At 44.8% G+C, this 19,209-nt stretch overlaps 2 protein-coding genes across 4 annotated transcripts in view; one reads left to right on the forward strand and one right to left on the reverse strand.

Moving 5' to 3' along the window:
* Positions 1-19,209, reverse strand: part of ENOX1 (ecto-NOX disulfide-thiol exchanger 1) — a 340,778-nt gene that overhangs the window by 73,555 nt on the left and 248,014 nt on the right. The gene's annotated exons all lie outside the window — the stretch shown is intronic.
* On the forward strand, positions 13,779-15,497 carry LOC129624302 (protein lifeguard 3-like). The gene has a single exon (XM_055542002.1). The coding sequence runs from the start codon at positions 13,858-13,860 to the stop codon at positions 14,782-14,784; it is 927 nt and encodes a 308-aa protein (XP_055397977.1). The 5' UTR covers positions 13,779-13,857; the 3' UTR covers positions 14,785-15,497.

Raw genomic sequence — 19,209 nt, forward strand, 5'->3', positions numbered from 1 at the left:
GTTTCTTATTTCACTACCTGCCCCTATCCTACACTGCCCATATGAGGCAATACACACAGCCCCCACGGGCTCCCTTTAGACGTTATGTGGTTTAATTGTGTACGGATTACAGTGCAGAAACCAGGGGGCCGTATTGTACTTTGGCACCATGACAGGTCACGAAAATGGCCCTTTCCAAACGGTGGGGAATGATCCTGTTTCCTTATTCTCATTCACGACCAGCCCCAGAATGGTTCTGAAGGGATCTGGTGCTCTGACTTCCATGATGCTGAGTGGATTTTTTGTGTCATTAGACAATTTCGAATCCAATCCTGAAATCTCCTTTCAAAATGAGCCGAATAGAGGACAGGGAATTATCTTCAACAGCTCCTGTTCACTCACTGCTGTAAGCAAAGTAGCAAAATTTAGAAACAACTGATGTCTGGTTGAAGGGGACTGGCCACGCTAAGGATGGTGCCCCTGGACAATGGAAAACCAGGCAGCCATTAAAAATGAAGTTACACAAGTGTGTCTGGACACAGGAGAAACTCAACATACTGTTCCCTGCATGAGGGGTTCACTGAATTTTGCAAAACAGAAAAGGATCTGGATAGAGTCTGCAGGTGAGTAGGTTTGTGGATCTTTCTGTTAGTCTGGCTTATAATTTTCTGGGAAGTCTGTAAGGAGCAGACACTGCTTTAGTAATAAGAAGAAAAAAAAAGCAAATGAACTTAAATAAGGTTGAGGAAACAACAAAGAGGAAAACTACTTGGACACAACTCTCAGTTGTCATTACCAACACTGTGAATAAATCAGAGGGGAAGCGAGAACGCTACTGGAGTCTGCCATTTCAGCCACACGTTACAACACTGCTTCATTCAAAACATGACTCTGTGTGCACGTGTGCGTGCACACACACACACTCCCTTCCCTGGACCTCACTTCCCAGGTTAGCATCTACCTTATCTCACTCTTATGTGGAATCACGCTTTTTAATTTAAATTGTAATTCCAATTTAAGTTTTTAAATCAAAAAGTGTGATTCCAAGGAATCATCTGCATTTCCTTCTCTTCTCATATGCAGGCAACCGTTTTCAATGGTTTCTTTTTTATTTGAATGTGTTTTTCCAAAATATATACTGTTGTCGTGTGAGTATGCAATTGCATGTAAGTGGCTGTGCCATATTTCTTGTTTACTATGTTTTTTACGAAGCGCAATTCTTTTAAGATAACCATGTTGATATGTATATATCTCTAACTAATGCCTCTGGTGGCTGCGTAATAGTCTATGGGATATGTCCACCCAGTTATACTTATTTCGCTCTCCCAGTGAAGCCCACTCAGATTACCCCCATTTTTTGCCCCCTGTCAGGGCTACAGTGGGAGATTCTGGTGCTTGTCCCTCTGGACCTGTGGGAGACTTTCCCTGGTGTGTATCCAGCAGTGGATCTGCTGGTTCACATGACATGCTTGAGGATTTCACTGCCAAAGCGGCTTTACAAAATGGCTATACAGTCTGCCCACTCACCAGTGCTGGATGAGTTACTGTGTCCACACTTTACATTACCTAGCTTCCTAACATCTGTCAGTCTAATAATATCAAGATTCTTCATCTTTTAAAATCATCTCATACTTTCTCTGATCCCCTGTGATTTTAGGCTTTACTTCCACATGTATAACCTGGGTTTAGAAACGGCAGAAAAACCAGAGATCAAATTGCCAACATCTGTTGGATCATAGAAAAAGCCAGAGAATTCCAGAAAAACATCTACTTTTGCTTCATTGACTATGCAAAGGTCTTTGCATGGATCACAACTGTGGAAAATTTTTAAATAGATGGAAGTATCAGACCACCTTACCTGTCTCCTCAGAAACCTGTATGAGGGTCGAGAAGCAAGAGTTAGAACCAGACATGGAACAATGGACTGCTTCAAAACTGGGAAAGGAGTATGGTAAGGCTGTATATTGTCACCCTGTTTATTTAACTTACATGCAGAGTATATGATGCAAAATGCTGCAATGGATGAATCTCAAGCTGGAATCAGGACTGCTGGGAGAAATATCAACAACCTCAGATACGCAGATGATACTATTCTAATGGCAGAAAGTGAATACAAACTAAAGAGCCTCTTGATGAAGGTGAAAGAGGAGAGTGAAAAAGCTGGCTTAAAACTCAACATCAAAAAACTAAGATCATGACATCTGGTCCCATCAGTACATGGCAAACAGAAGGGGAAAAAGTAAAAACAGTGACAGATTTTATTTTCTTGGGCTCCAAAATCACTGCAGATGGTGACTGCAGCCATGAAATTAAAAGATGCTTGCTCCTTGGAAGGAAAGCTATGGCAAACCTAGACAGCATATTAAAAAGCAGAGACATCACTTTGCTGACAAAGATCCATATAGCCAAAGCCATGGTTTTTCCAGTAGTCATGTATGGATACGACAGTTGGACCATAAAGAAGGCTGAAGAACTGATGGGCCATAAAGATGGATATGACAAGTTGACAGATATAAAGCTCCGAAGAACTGATGCTTTTGGTGCTGGAGAAGACTCTTAAAAGTCCCTTGGACTGCAAGGAGATCTAACCAGTCAATTCCAAAGGAAATCAACCCTAAGTATTCACTGGAAGAACTGACCCTGAAGTTCTAATACTTTGGCCACCTGATCCGAAGAGCCGACTCACTGGAAAAGACCCTGATGCTGGGGAAGATTGAAGGCAAAAGGAGAAGAGGGCAGCAGAGGATGTGATGGTTAGATAGCATCACTGATTCAACGGACATAAATTTAAGCAAACTCCAGGAGATGGTGAAGGACAGGGAAGCCTGGTATGCTGCAGTCCATGAGGTCTCAAAGAGCTGGACACAACTTACTGATTGAACACACACACACACACACACACACACACACTGTGTATACGTCAGTGCTAGTCTCTAAGTTTGCCCCAGCCTCCCCTCCCCTGCCTGGGACCACATGTCTGTTCTCTACGGCTGCGTCTCTATTCCTGCCACACAAAGAGGTTCATCTGTACCATTCTTCATAAAAAGCAGAGACATTACTTTGCCAACAAAGATCCATCTAGTCAAAGCTATGGTTTTTCCAGTAGTTGTGTATGGATGTGAGAGTTGGACCATAAAGAAAGCTGAGCGCCAAAGAATTGATGCTTTTGAACTGTGGTGTTGGAGAAGACTCTTGAGAGTCCCTTGGACTGCAAGGAGATCCAACCAGTCCATCCTAAAGGAAATCAGTCATGAATATTCATTGGAAGGACTGATGCTGAAGCTGAAACTCCAATAGTTTGGCTACCTGATGGGAAGAACTGACTCATTGGAAAAGACCCTGAAGCTGGGAAAGTTTGAAGGCGGGAGGAGAAGGGAATGACAGAGGATGAGATGGTTGGATGGCATCACTGATTCGATGGATACGAGTTTGTGTAGGCTCTGGGAGTTGGTGATGGACTGGAAGCCTGGAGTGCTGCAGGCAATGGGGTAGCATAGAGTCAGACATGACTGAGTGACTGGACTGAACTGTACCATTTTTGCGGATTCCATATATGTGCAGTAATATATGATATTTTCTTTCTTCTGACTTACTTCACTCTGTATGACAGACTCTAGGTTCATCCACATCACTACAAATGACCCAATTTTGTTCCTTTTCATGACCGAGTAGTATTCCATTGTATATATGTACCACAACTTCTTCATCCATTCATCTGTTGATGGACATTGAGGGTGCTTCCATGTCCTGACTATTGTAAACAGTGTTGCAATGAACATTTAAGTCAACTTAAAGAATGCTTTCAGGCTAAAATCAAATCATTTGATGACTTATAATGTAGAAAAGAGCTGCCCCCTCTAGCCAGACAGGGCCCCTCACTAAGGCACATGGTTGGGCAGTGGAGCAGGGGCTTATTCTCATTCCCATTCACCCATTTGGCCTGCTGTCCTGCTCAGGGCAAAGCTTGCACAACTATTTGCAGCAGTTTTGGGTTCCTCCTCAATAAAGACCCCCTCCATTCATCCAAGCAAAGTTAGTTTTCTTTCATCTTCCCAAAGCACTTTTATATGACTTATTACAGTTCATAGGAATCTCCCCAGCTAGACTACATCCACCAAGGGTAGAAGCCATAACTGGGTTACCTCTAACATATAGTAGGTGCTGAATGAATGAATGAGTAAAGAGGTAAATGAATATTTGCTCTGGTTCCCCCAATTCTATGAGATTAAGCCATAATCTAGCAAAAAACAAAACAAAGGAAAAAACCACACACACACACACACACATCAAACTAAAACAAGCTCAGTTACAAAAACTACTTGATCTATCACTGGGTAACTTATTGTTCCAGACATATGGATATATGAAAGCTTCAGAGGGAAACAGCAGTTCCACGAAAGGCATTCTGATTCATTACTCTGGAAGTAATAGATGCTGTCCTGAAGCTATAGGGGAATATTTCTTCAAAGTCTAAGGAAGCCCAATCAGTGAATTTATAATTATGTAATTTCTTCCCCATGTCCCACCGGAAAGCAAACAAATAAACCAAAACCGCCACTAGGAAAAACAAAATCAACACACCCCTAGAGTACTGTCTGCATTCTTTCAAACCGTTTCTTTTGTTTACAAAACATCAGCTCATGAACCTAATATTTATGTATTCAAAACAGTGGTAATTCAGAACTGCTATTCCTTATTTGACTAGATGCCCTATAAAAACAATGAGATAGCCTGCAACTAGATAATTTAAGTCAGGCTTTCTCAGTCTTTTTTCTCTTCAAATTTATGAAACTGTATAATGTTCTTTCCGGTTTGAATTTTTAAGTACCAAAGTGCCTCAATTACAGAAGTTCACAGGCAGCAAGAACTTAATCAGAAGAGCCTTTCGGTTGGACTGGCTGACTGCAGCATAATTTTAATTTAACAGTGGAGAGTGTGGTATTAAACAGATGCACTATTACATCTTTTGGTGGTTACAACTGACTCTGTTCCAATTAGACAATTATCCATATGCCAATCAAGTACAAACACTCGGGCGGACAATAACAGGTAAATAAATGCAGTACCTGACACATCTTAATGTTTCCAGGCCACTGATTTAATAGGATCATTTGTAATGCTCTTTGGGGATGTAGACTTCGGTGTGTAATGGGTCTTTCTCTCTGACAAATTCAAAGTGCATTACAAATGTTATTTGGAGCCCCAGAATAAGTGAGGTCACATTTCCATTTTTATAGATGGGTGAATCATGGGCGCCCAGAGGTTAAGTCATGGACCTAAAGCCATGGCGTCTTGCAAAGACCTACCGCTTGCCCAACTCAATTTCCCCGTTTCAAAGTGCACTTTCTACCCTGGCAACCACATCAAGCCCTCAATATGAGAGGGAAATGAGGACACACCAGGTTTAAAATCCTCCTAGCAAGGACTTCCACCTAGGCATTCACCATTTTCCACTTACAAGTGAGGCTGTTTTTGTACCTCATGGGACATGCCTTTTATGTACCCTTTGTGAGCAGTACGGTAAATTTCACTTTCCTTTAAAAACTGTAACTCTATCCTTGTTTTTTTTGCTTACGTTTTATACTTTTGTCACTAAAGTGAAGTCTATATAACTAAAAGATAGTATAAAGTTAGATCCCATGAAAATCATGGACTATGGTGCAAATTCACAGTAGGAAGTACACCAGCAACGTCTGATGATGAGCTGTTGTTTGTGAGTCACTCAGTCGTGTCTGACACTTTGCGACCCCATGGTCTGCAGCACACCAGGCTCCCCTGTCCTCTATGTCCTGGAGTTTGCTCAAACTCACGTCCATTGGGTCGATGATGCCATCCAACCATCTCATCCTCTGTCGCCCCCTTCTCCTCCCACCCTCAATCTTTCCCAGCATCGGGGTCTTTTCCAATGAGTCGAATGATAAGCTGACGCTCACAGAACTGTGATAGCTCAGGAATCTTTGGCAGGAGTGGTGAGCTGCTGGGGCATGGAGGTGGTGGTTGGTGTAAAACCGAGAGGATCCCTAAACGGAACACTGGTTTTGTGTCTTTCATGGTGGTGGTGGAGCACTTTCTAAACCTAGAGTGGTGGCAAAGTCACGTGAACTTACGCCATGAGGTGGAAACACGCTGACAGTGAGCGCCAATCACATGCCAGGCTCTGCCTGAGGTAGACACAGCCAACAGTACTCCTGACAAGAGACAGAAACCCACCTGGCACCTAGACCATTCACTTTTCTCCTTGGGAGAAGAAAAAAAAAGGATGGAATTGAACTAGCTTGAATTTTTGGGGTCACATGAGATGCTAAGACTACTCAAAATTTATTCTAGTTTAAAATGTCACTGGCTTTGGACTTCCCTGGTGGTACAGTGGGTGAGAATCTGCCTGCCGAGGCGGGGGACATGGGTTCAGTCCCTGGTCTGGGAAGATCACACTTGCCATGGGCACCGCAACTAGTGACCTGCACACCCGAGAGCCTGGGCTCCACAAGAGAAGCCTCTGCGATGAGAAGCCTGCACGCCACGAAAAAGAGCAGTCCCTGCTAGCCGCAGCTAGAGAAAGCCTGGGCAGCCTCAGAGACCCAGAACAGTCAAAAATAAAAAATAAATAAATTTTAAAAATGTCATCTGCTTCTCCCTGCGGATGAAAGTGCACTTCAATTTACCTTAAGACCCAAGGATGATGAAGACTGTGGCCGGGTATACGCACCTGGGCATCTCCCTCTCCACCTCTAGCTCGGTGACCCCTAGGGGAGAAACATCTCTCGGAGAGAGCCCCACCATTCAGATGACTGATAACAGGACTACTGGATCATAGAAATGAAATTGTGCTCCGAGCCTAATATCCTATTACACCAGGCTATACATATTTAATTCCTTGGGTCTTTCCTCATAAATCAATTCCTTCAGGCCCTTAATCTCGTCAATATCTTTTCTGATATTGAATTTTAAATGCCACTCTCATTGCTAGGCAGAAAGGCAATCTCTTGCTCATGATGGGATCAGGTTTCATTTACAACTGAGAGATGCTTGGAGTCTGATGCTGTTCCCTGACCCCGCGGTCACAAATCCTGATGTCGGCCGGAGCCAAACAGCCCAAGGGCAGGTCTGACCTGGCTGGTCCTCTGAGAGGTCGAGACCAGGAACCCTGGGGTCATGTCTGTGGGTGCTCTGGGACAGCTCTGGGAGACTGGGGAGAGGCAGAAGTAAGTGTTTTCAGGGGTGCGGATCCTTGCAGGGGGGTCCTGTGAAACATGGGCACCCTGCCATCCACCCAGAGCAGTGTGCTGATGGGGGTCCGCTTCTCTGAATGTATGTGTCTGACCCAAGATACACACAGCATGCATACATCAGAGTAAGATCTCAGGAAGTGGGTGAAGGGAAGGAGAGGCTTGTGGATTCTTTGGAGGGGAAGCATGAAATCCAGAGGGCAAGGGTTTGGAGCGGGAATGTTTCCAGGTTCCCCGGGGCTGGTCCCTAACACTGGGATCTCCCTGGTTGCAAGGAAAGGGAAAAAAAATCCACGAATTCTGTGAGCTGTGCAGAATTTCCAGAGGGGAGCAGGAACGATGAATGTTAAGACTTCAAGAGTGTGGGAAACACGGGGAACTACTGAGATGAGGATTTGGGGGCCTAAGTATGCAGTGGTAGGATTCCCACAGCAGGGCTCTAGGCGCTGTCGGACTCGGTACAGGAAATAAGCAAGTGCAACTGCACGGAACTGAACAAAAATTAAACTATCCAAAGGTCCATCTCTTGACTATCAGTGCACCAGCAATTCGAACAAAATCGGACAAAACACTCCATCCTGATAAAAATCCTTTGTTGACCTAAAACCTAAACAGTTGCTGCCTTTACTGTTAAGATTCAACATATATGTACGCTTCAAATGAGTACTGTTCCATCTCTTACCCTTTAATAAACATACTTTATGTAGAAACTAATTTGGAAAATGTTGGAGTCACAGTCTGCTCCCCGCCAACCCTCCCCCACCCCCCCAGACTCACACAGGACTCAGCTAAGCCCAGTTTTGGGGCTTAAAAGCACTTGAGCTCATCTAAATCCCATGGACGGAGGAGCCTGGTAGGCTGCAGTCCATGGGGTTGCGAAGAGTCGGACACAACTGAGTGACTTCACTTTCACTTTTCACTTTCATGCATTGGAGAAGGAAATGGCAACCCACTCCAGTGTTCTTGCCTGGAGAATCCCAGGGACGGGGGAGCCTGGTGGGCTGCCGTCTACGGGGTCGCACAGAGTCGGACACGACTGAAGTGGCTTAGCAGCAGCAGCAGAGCTCATCTAAGACACACAGTGTCCTCAACCCCTGCAGCACTACACAAATTCCTAGATTTCTGCAGCAGATTCAAAATAAACAATGAGAACACAGTTGTTGCCAAGACTAAGAACTAGAACTGAGTTACTCTACTTCGTTTCACAAGACCCCTTAAAGAAATTTTATGTCAAAAATTGGAAAGAGCGAAATGTGGTGAGGACCACGAGCCATTCTTGTTGAGTGCAGAATTGATTTCTCATGTGAAATATTTTTACTGAATTTTCATATTTTACAAGCCGAAATAAATTCTTTCAAAATTGTTAACTGTTTGCCTTAAAACTAAAGAACAAATCAAGAAAATGTTACGTCAGTGACAGTAACAGCAGTTGTGTAAACTGTACCCTTTGCATTTGGTTTTGTTGAGATTCACGGGCAGGAGGAGAAGCGGGTGACAGAGGATGAGATGGTTGGATGGCACCATCGACTTGATGGACGTGAGTAAACTCCAGGAAATAGTGAAGCATAGGGAAGCCTGGTTTGCTACAGTCCACGAGTCTACAGCAAAGAGTCATGACTGGGCAACTGAACAACAACAAACATTCAAAGATCCACGTATTTACTGGCCATTTACGTACTGTAATATATTCAGTTCAGTTCAGTCGCTCAGTCGTGTCCGACTCTTTGAGACCCCATGAACTGCAGCACTCCAGGCCTCCCTGTCCATCACCAACCCCCGGAGTTCACGCAGACTCACGTCCATTGAGTCGGTGATGCCATCCAGCCATCTCATCCTCTGTTGCCCCCTTCTTCTCCTGCCCCCAATCTTCCCAGCATCAGGGTCTTTTCCTATGAGTCAGCTATTCGCATCAGGTGGCCAAAGTACTGGAGTTTCAGCTTAAGCATCAGTCCTTCCAATGAACACCCAGGACTGATCTCCTTTAGAATGGACTGGTTGGATCTCCTTGCAGTCCAAGGAACTCTCTCTCAAGAGCCTTCTCCAACACCATAGTTCAAAAGCATCAATTCTTTGGTGCTCAGTTTTCTTTATAGAGACATACTGTAATATATTAACTATAATCAAAATATCAAAGTTCAAACTGCTAAGTGAGCTAAAAAAAAAGATTTAATAGATGTGATTTTTGTCCCTTTTTATTATACTATTAAAAGTTTGTAGGCATCATATATGTGAAATTCAATATCAGAAAAATTTCACTGTATTTCTTTCTTGGCCATTATTATTACTTGTTTCATTTCATGATTATTACTGAAAATAAGCTGATTATTACTGAAAATAAGCCTGTCACATAGAGGAGGAGGATGTTTAAAATAGGATCCTCCCTGAGTGTCAAGTTACACCAGGCACACTGCTGGCAGGCAGCCCACTGTCTGTGCAGGAGAGGAGATCATGACCTTGGGGTGGAGGACTGTGTCATCAGACAGGGTTTTAGAGACCATTTCCGCTACTTGGATATCCTCTTGGGAGGGCCTTGTGTGAAAGACAAGATACTTTCTGGCATCTGTACAATCCAGTAGTTATTTACCATGATACATGATACCCCGATCAGGCAACATTATGAAAAGAAGTCCAGCCAAGGTTTGGCGAAAAGGCCAAAAAAAAAAAGAAGCCCCAGATCATCATTTCAAGGTTAATATGGTCAGCTCTGAGGCTGACGTGCTGTGTGACCTTGAGCAAGCCGTGTTACTGCTCTGGTCTCCTCTTTTCCTCGCAACTGTCTCATGAGGAATGATGTATCATGTGCAAAGCAACACATCAATTAATGTCCTGCTTACCGGACTCATGAAGATAACAAAAAGGGTTTGGAAGACTCTAAAATCTGCTTTCTCTTCTTCAGACGATTTTTCAATAGTGTACTTTGCAGGGTCGTTTTAACCTCCTGTCTTTCACTGTCCTCACATGTTACACAAAGATGACAGTACTTGCGAGAGGGATATTGTAAGACTAAAGAGTATCCATTAAGTTCGGAAGGCTCCTTGAATGGCAAAGGGTACCAAGTTAAACGAAAGCGCCGTCACAATCCTCTCTGCAAAAATGGAGAGACTAAGGTCAAGTGACTTTTAACTTCCACAAGTGGGCACTCTTGGGGATTAATATTCAGAGGCAAGGTCTGCTGTTCAGGCCCGTCCTAGCCAGGCCAGTTGTCCTCCTTCAGCCAATTTTCAAAACACAGGGCCAGCCAACATGAATTAACACCATTCATGCAATTCCCAAGAGAAGGTGTCAACTGCTTTGCCAGAGTAGGAATACAGATCGGTGATGCTCTCTCTGTTGCCTCTGCTGGCACTTCTGCTGCAAATGATAATCCAATTTGCTGGGATTTATTTATTCTTATCACTTTTTTTGGGGGGTGGTAATTATATAAGGTGGTCATCACCCCAGCCTCTGGGCACATGTACAGCTGCTAATGTAGAAATTTAAAATATTAACATGCTTTCCAGCCAGGTTGGCCCATTTGCTTCAAACAAGCACGGAATTGCACAGCTGGGTCTCGAATCGCGCCCCAAAGGCCAACAGAGATTTGTTCTTTGTCTGCAGAGTTTATAACCCAGTCATGAGCAAGCTTGTAGCCAGAAAATCCTTTTATGGATGACTTGTGACCAAAATTCTGTGGCCATCTCTGAAGGTGACTGATGCAAAGTGATCTGGGCCTCATTCAGAACAGCCCACGGAGAGCAAAGCGTGCTCTCTGTAGTATCAACAAAAGATACTACCACCATCACTGGCCACCTGGCTGCAGTTTTAGAAATGAACATTTTAAAAAATTATTTTTAAATTTATTTGTTATTAATTGAAGGATAATTACAGTACTATGTTGCTTTCTGCCATACATCCACATGGATCAGCCACAGGAATACATACGTTCCCCTCCCTCTTGAGCTTCCATCCCACCTCCCACTGCAGGTTGTCATAGAGCCCTGATTTGAGTTCCCTGAGTTATACAGCAAATTCCCACTGGCTACCTATTTTACATAAGCTAGTGTATATGTTTCCATGCTACGCTCTCCAAGGAATGCCCATTTTGAATTCATGGTTAAGGGTAAGAATGCAAGTTGTGGTTTTGAGAGATTTTAGTTGAGTCCCAATTGGTGAGAAAGCTGTCATGATCTAACATGTGCTGCATATAAATGAGAGAAAAAAACAGCTGAAACTTTTATCTCTGCATCAGCCACAGATGTCTGACAAAGGATGGACATGGGTCATCACCTATGTCACTTAACTCTCAATTAATGGAAGAACTTCAGGGAAGCCAACTCAATGACAACAATATTCTCAATTTTCCTTTGTTAACACAAGTTAATGTTTTTACGTTCAGGAGACTCACACATCCAGGGGCAGCCTGAGAGGAGGGTGAGAAGTGCCCCTGAACTGAGGACTTCGAATCTTTAGGTGGCCCTGCAACAAGGTCTGTAAATACTGGGCACATTTCACCTGTCACAGAAGACGTGGGAGGCAGAGGACGTCTGCTCATGCCCCGAAGTGTCCACGTGACTTTAATACACTGGGGCTGGTCTGGAACCCCACATGAGGAGTCTCAGAGTAACTGGAACCTTCTGGAGGTCTCTAAGTTTCACTGGTTTCTGGCTCCAGGGCCACGTCCTGGGGAGATAGGTGAGGGCCTCACCAGATGAGAACAGTTTCCCTGGACTTCCCTTTTGGTCCAGTGGTTAAGAATCCACCTGTCAGCGCAGGGGACATGGTTTGATTCCTGGTCTGGGACGATTCCACATGCCGTGAGGCAACTAACCCCGTGCTCTGCAACAAGGGAAGCCACAGCTAGGGGGCAGCAACGGAGATGCAGACACAGAGAACAGACTTGCAGACAGGCGGGGACGGGGGCGGGACTACCAGAGAGTAGCACTGGAACATATACATACAGTTCAGTTCTGTTCAATCGCTCAGTCGTGTCCGACTCTTTTCGACCCCATGAACTGCAGCACTCCAGGCCTCCCTGTCCATCACCAACTCCCAGAGTTCACTCAAACTCATGTCCATTGAGTCGGTGATGCCATCCAGCCATCTTATCCTCTGTCATCCCCTTCTCCTCCTGCCCCCAAGCCCTCCCAGCATCAGGGTCTTTTCCCAATGAGTTAACTCTTCACATGAGGTGGCCAAAGTACTGGAGTTTCAGCTTCAGCATCAATCCTTTCAAAGAACACCCAGGACTGATCTCCCTTAGAATGGACTGGTTGGATCTTTTGCAGTCCAAAGGACTCTCAAGAGTCTTCTCCAATACCACAGTTCAAAAGCATCAATTCTTCGGCGCTCAGCTTTCTTCACAGTCCAACTCTCACATCCATACATGACCACTGGAAAAACCATAGCCTTGACTAGACGGACCTTTGTTGGCAAAGTAATGTCTCTGCTTTTGAATATGCTATCTAGGTTGGTCATAACTTTCCTTCCAAGGAGTAAGTGTCTTTTAATTTCATGGCTCCAATCACCATCTGCAGTGATTTTGGAGCCCCCAAAAATAAAGTCTGACACTGTTTCCACTGTTTTCCCATCTATTCCCTATGAAGTGATAGGATCCGATGCCATGATCTTAGTTTTCTGAATGTTGAGCTTTAAGCCAACTTTTTCATTCTCCTCTTTTACTTTCATCAAGACGCTCTTTAGTTCCTCTTCACTTTCTGCCATAAGGGTGGTGTCATCTGCATATCTGAGGATATTGATATTTCTTCTGGCAATCTTGATTCCAGCTTGTGCTTCTTCCAGCCCAGCATTTCTCATGATGTATATATTACTCTATGTAAAATTATATAGCCAATGGGGATTTGCTGTTTGATGCAGGGAGCTCAAATCTGGTGCTCTGAGACAATCTAGAGGGGTGGGATGGGGTGGATGGTGAGAGGGAGGTTCGAGAGGGAGGGGACACATGTATACCTACAGTTGATTCATGCTGACCATGAATCAGATCAACAGAGCCAACACAATACTGTAAAGCAATTATTCTCCAGTTACAAATAAATAAATTTGAATTAAAAAAGAAAGCCCACACATAGGAATAAAGACCCGGCACAACCAGAAGCAGCTCATATACCAGAAAAACAAACAACCCAACCAAAAAGTGGGCAAAAGACTGAAACAGCCATTTCTCCAAAGCAGACAGATTGCTAATAAACACATGACAAGATGCTCAACATTGCTCATTATTAGAAAGATCATATCAGATCAGTCGCTCAGTCGTGTCCAACTCTTTGCGACCCCATGAACTGCAGCACGCCAGGCCTCCCTGTCCATCACCAACTCCCGGAGTTCACTCAGACTCATGTCCATTGAGTCAGTGATGCCATCCAGCCATCTCATCCTCTGTCGTCCCCTTCTCCTCTTGCCCCCAATCCCTCCCAGCATCAGTCTTTTCCAATGAGTCAACTCTTCGCATGAGGTGGCCAAAGTACTGGAGTTTCAGCTTTAGCATCACATTATTAGAAAAAAGGCAACCCAAAACTATAATGAGTTATCACCTCACATTGGTCAGAATGCACATCATGAAAAAACTCACAAACAGGCGACACCAGGAGGCCGGCGACGCACCATCCAGAGCGCCAGGTCTCAGCAGCTGGGGTCTCTCCTCAGCCTTTGAGCCATCATGTCCCATCCCAGTGCCCCTCCTCCATATGAGGGCCGCAGCCCCCTGTACCCTGGCTCTCCGCCCCCAGGGGGCTACGGGCAGCCGTCTGTCGTGCCCGGGGGGTATGCCGCCTACCCACAGCCTGGCTACGGTCACCCTGCTGGCTACCCACAGCCTATGCCCCCAGTCCACCCGATGCCCATGAACTATGGCCCAGGCCATGGCTATGATGGCGGGGAGAGAGCAGTGAGTGACACTTTTGGATCTGGAGACTGGGATGACAGGAAAGTCCGACACGCCTTCATCCGAAAGGTTTACACCATCATCTCCATCCAGCTGCTCGTCACGGTGGGCATCATCGCTGTCTTCACCTTCGTGAAGCCGGTCGGTGACTTCGTGAGGGCAAACATGGCCGTGTACTACGCATCCTATGCTGTCTTCCTGGTCACATACCTGACCCTCGCCTGCTGCCAGGGACCCAGACGCCGTTTCCCATGGAACATAATCCTGCTGATCCTCTTTACTCTTGCCATGGCCTACATGACTGGCACCATCTCCAGTGTGTATAAAACCAAAGCCGTCATCATTGCAATGATCATCACTGCTGTGGTGTCCATTTCAGTCACCATCTTCTGCTTCCAGACCAAGGTGGACTTCACCTCGTGCACAGGCCTCTTCTGTGTCCTGGGAATAGTGATGACAGTGACTGGGATTATCACTGTCATTGTGCTGGCCTTCAAATACGTTTATTGGCTGCACATGGTCTATGCCGCTTTGGGGGCCATTTGCTTCACTTTGTTCCTGGCCTATGACACACAGATGGTCCTGGGGAACCGGAAGCACACCATCAGCCCGGAGAACTACATCACCGGTGCCCTGCAGATCTACACAGATATCGTCTACATCTTCACCTTTGTGTTGCAGCTCGTGGGGAGTCGCGATTAAGGAGCACCTCCAGGGCTTTCCCTTCCCTAGAGGGCTGGGCCCTATGATCCTGGTCTGGGCCTACACCCATTTCCTTCTCAAGTAATACGCCCATTTTTCTTTCTGTCCCGGGATGGGCAGCTTCTCTCGCTGTGGATGTATAGGCACCTGGTGCGGCTGGAGGAACTAAGGACTAACTCTTGCCCTTAGTGGACAGAGCTGGGCCAAAGATGTGTGTTTTCCCTCCACTCCACTACAGGGCACCAAAGCCTTAACAGCTGGGGTTGGAGTCGGGTGGGGTGAAAAGAGCCTATTCTGTAGCTCAAAGGGAACATGAGAAGGAGAAGGGACTTCCTGGTGATAAGGTTTCCCCTCCCACTCCCGCCATGGGCTTCTGGGCTTGACAGCTGGAACATTTTTCCTCTCTCAATCCCAACAAACCCGGAGAGCTGTCCCCTGCCTCCTGGACTCATATCTTGTACTTTTTGGCAACCCGTGGCACCTTTCAACACAGGAAGGTAGAGGGGGTTTGTCTCCTTTGCTTCAACCCCTTCTTTTGATAGCATATATATGATGGTCTTCTGGGTCAGGGGTGGGGAGGAAGTGGAGAGTGAGCCAAATCAAACATTGAGGCCAGTTGAGAGCAGCATCTGTCCAAGCTTCCTCAGGGCTTGTGTGGTAGAGAGCAGGCCCCCTGGCAGTCACCTGGTTCTCCGAAGCTGCCCGGGGCCTCTCTGGTACTTCTGAGATCTCTACAGTCTGTGGGACCACTTGCTTCCTGTGCTCAGGCTGCTCAGAGTAGAAAGTGAGGGCAGAAGTCAGGAGATGGGGTGGTGTGTAGGATCACTATAGCCAGGAAGTAACTAGGGTGAAGAGAGCCTAGGGTGTGGGCAGGGTCCCCCACCCTGTCGGAGAGATATGGAAGTCTATGTGGTACCCAACGGGCTTCCCTTCTGCTAACTGGGGAGGGCCCTGAGAGGAAGAAGCCCCTCTTAGTCTGTGAACTCACGCTGAGGGGATTTAAGATGCCCCATCTCTCCAGCCAACTACCGCTTTCTTCATGACACCAAGTGCCTCAAGCTGCATGGGGAAGGGAGACAAGGGTCACTCTACGGGGTGGGGGTGGAAACCAAAACAGCCCAAGGATATAATTAAGACTTCTTTATTAAGTATTTGGTCCTAAGTATATCCCACAAAGGGACGTAACTAGAAATAAAGTTTTATGTTTAGAAGGTAAAAAAAAAAAACAAAAAAAACTCACAAACAAGTGCTTGAGGGTGTGAAGAAAAGGGAACCCCCTTGCACTGTTGGAAGGAATGTAAATTGATACAGACACTATGGAAGACAGGATGGAGATTCCTTTAAAAGCTAGGAATAAAACTACTACACGAACCAGCAATCCCATTACTAGGCATATACCCTGAGGACACCAAAACTGAAAGACACATGTACCCCAATGTTCATTGCAGCACTATTTACAATAGCTAGCTCATGGAAGCAACCTAGATGTTCATCGATAGATGAATGGATAAAGAAGCTGTGGTACATATATATAATGGAATATTCAGTTCAGTTCAGTTGTTCAGTAATGTCTGACTCTTTGAGAACCCATGGGCTGCAGCACACCAGGGTTCCCTGTCCTTCACATCTCCCGGAGCTTGCTCAAACTCATGTCCACTACGTCAGTGATGCCATCCAGCCATCTCATCCTCTGTTATCCCCTTCTCCTCCCACATTCAATCTTTCCCAGCATCAGGGTTTTTTCCCAAGGAGTTAGTTCTTTGCATCAAGTGGCCAAAGTATTGGAGTTTCAGCTTCAGCATCAGTCCTTCCAATGAACACCCAGGACTGATTTCCTTTAGGATGGACTGGTTGGATCTCCTTGCAGTCCTAGGGACTCTCAAGAGTCTTCTCCAATACCACAGTTCAAAAGCATCACTTCTTCAGCGCTCAGCTTTCTTCACAGTCCAACTCTCACATCCATACATGACCACAGGAAAAACCATAGCCTTGACTAGACAGACCTTTGTTGGCAAAGTAATGTCTCTGCTTTTAAATATGCTATCTAGGTTGGTCATAACTTTCCTTCCAAGGAGCAAGTATCCTAATTTCATGGCTTCAGTCACCATTGGCAGTGATTTTGGAGCCCCCAAAATGAAGTCTGTCACTCTTTCCATTGTTTCCCCATCTATTTGCCATGAAGTGATGGGACCAGATGCCATGATCTTAGTTTTCTGAATGTTGAGTTTTAAGCCAACTTTTTCACTCTCCTCTTTCACTTTCATCAAGAGGCTCTTTAGTTCCTCTTCACTTTCTGCCATAAGGGTGGTGTCATCTGCATATCTGAGGTTATTGATACTTCTTCTGGCAATCTTGATTCCAGCTTGTGCTTCTTCCAGCCTGGCATTTCACATGATGTACTCTGCATATAAGTTAAACAAGCAGGGTGACAATATACAGCTTTGACATACTCCTTCCCAGATTTGGAACCAGTCTGTTGTTCCATGTCCAGTTCTAACTGTTGCTTCTTGACCTACATACAGATTTCTCAGGAAGCAGTTAAGGTAGTCTGGTATTCCCATGTCTTGAAGAATTTTCCACAGTTTGTTGTGATCCATACAAAGGCTTTGGTGTAGTCAATAAAGCAAAAGTAGATGTTTTTCTAGAACTCTCTTACTTTCTCAATGATCCAATTGATGTTGGCAATTTGATATCTAGTTCCTCTGCCTTTTCTAAATTCAGCTTGAATATCTGGAAGTTCATGGTTCATGTACTGATGAAGCCTGGCTTGGAGAATTTTGAGCATTCCTTTGCTGGCATGGGAGATGAGTGCAATTGTTCAGTAGTTTGAACATTCTTTGGCATTGCCTTTCTTTGGGACTGGGATGAAAACTGACCTTTTCTAGTCCTGTGGCTGGAGTTTTCCAAATTTGCTGGCATACTGAGTGCAGCACTTTCACAGCATCAGCTTTTAGGATTTGAAATAGCTCAACTGGAATTCCATCACCTCCACTAGCTTTGTTCGTAGTGATGCTTCCCAAGGCCCACTTGACTTCACATTCCAGGATGTCTGGCTCTAGGTGGGTGAATACACCATTGTGGTTATCTGGGTCATGAAGATCTTTTTTGTACGGATCTACTGTGTATTCTTGCCACCTCTTCTGAATATCTTCTGCCTCTCTTAGGTCCATACCACTTCTGTCCTTTATCGAGCCCATCTTTGCATGAAATGTTCCCTTGGTATCTCTAATTCTCTTGAAGAGATCTCTAGTCTTTCCCATTCTGTTGTTTTCCTCTATTTCTTTGCATTGATCACTGTGGAAGGCTTTCCTATCTCTCCTTGCTATTCTTTGGAACTGTGCATTCAGATGGGTATATTTTTCCTTTTCTCCTTTGGAATGCAGTATTACTTAGTAATATTCCATTTTCCATTTTCTCCTTAGTAATGGGATATTACTCAGACATAAAAAGGAATACATTTGAGTCAGTTCTAATGAGGTGGATGAATCTAGAGTCTATTATACAGAGTGAAGTAAGTTAAAAAGAGAAAAACAAATATCATATATTAATGTATATATATGGAATCTAGAAAGATGGTACTGATGAACCTATTTGCAGAGCAGCAATGGAGATGCAGACATAGACAACAGACTCATGAACGTGGTGGGGTGGGGAGGACGGGGGAGTGAATGGAGAGAGTAGCATGGAAGCATATACACTGCCATGCATAAAGCAATCAATGGAAACTTGCTGTATGACTCAGGGAACTGAAACTGGGGCTGTGTAATAACCTAGAGGAGTGGGATGGGCAAGGAGGTGGGCGGGTGGGGACATACGTATAACTATGATTGATTCATGGTAATTTATGGCAGAAACCAATGCAATATTGTAAAACAATTATCCTTCGATTAAAAGTGAATAAATTAGAAAAAATATATATATATACATACATATATATTTCAAAAGGAGCAGTTTCCCTGAGGCGCTTTAACCACCTGTAGGCATCCTCGGAGGCAGCTACTTAGCCTCTGGACTACCTGAGGCTTGCTAGTCTGTGAACTGTAGATTGTCATAAAGGAAAAAAAGAAAAAAAAAACAGGCAAAACCCCAGCAAGAGTAGCAGCAGCTGCAACAGAAAAGCTCAACAGAGACTGCCACTGTGAAATGTGCCACATGTTCTTAATATCCGGGGCTGAGATCTATTGGGTAAAATGAAATACGGTACCACCCATTTTGCATAGATCTCAAGGACGCAGACAGAAAATTACCATTTTAAACCAATTTTCTCTGCTTCTGAAACATTAAACATAGGAAGCATTAAAGAAGTGAGCTGAATCTCTCAGACCCTTTACAATAAATGGTGTCAGCATGGCCGTGAATGATAACAGCAAAAAAGGCTCCCAAGGTATAAAAATTAAGAGAAATTAAAGTTGTAGTTCCACACTT

Source organism: Bubalus kerabau, chromosome 12 (assembly GCF_029407905.1).
Source record: "Bubalus kerabau isolate K-KA32 ecotype Philippines breed swamp buffalo chromosome 12, PCC_UOA_SB_1v2, whole genome shotgun sequence".
Lineage (NCBI taxonomy): Eukaryota > Metazoa > Chordata > Mammalia > Artiodactyla > Bovidae > Bubalus > Bubalus kerabau.

What these genes read in the sequence shown, in the direction of transcription:
- LOC129624302 (XM_055542002.1), top strand. Translation starts at nt 13,858, where the DNA reads ATGTCCCATCCCAGTGCCCCTCCTCCATATGAGGGCCGCAGCCCCCTG.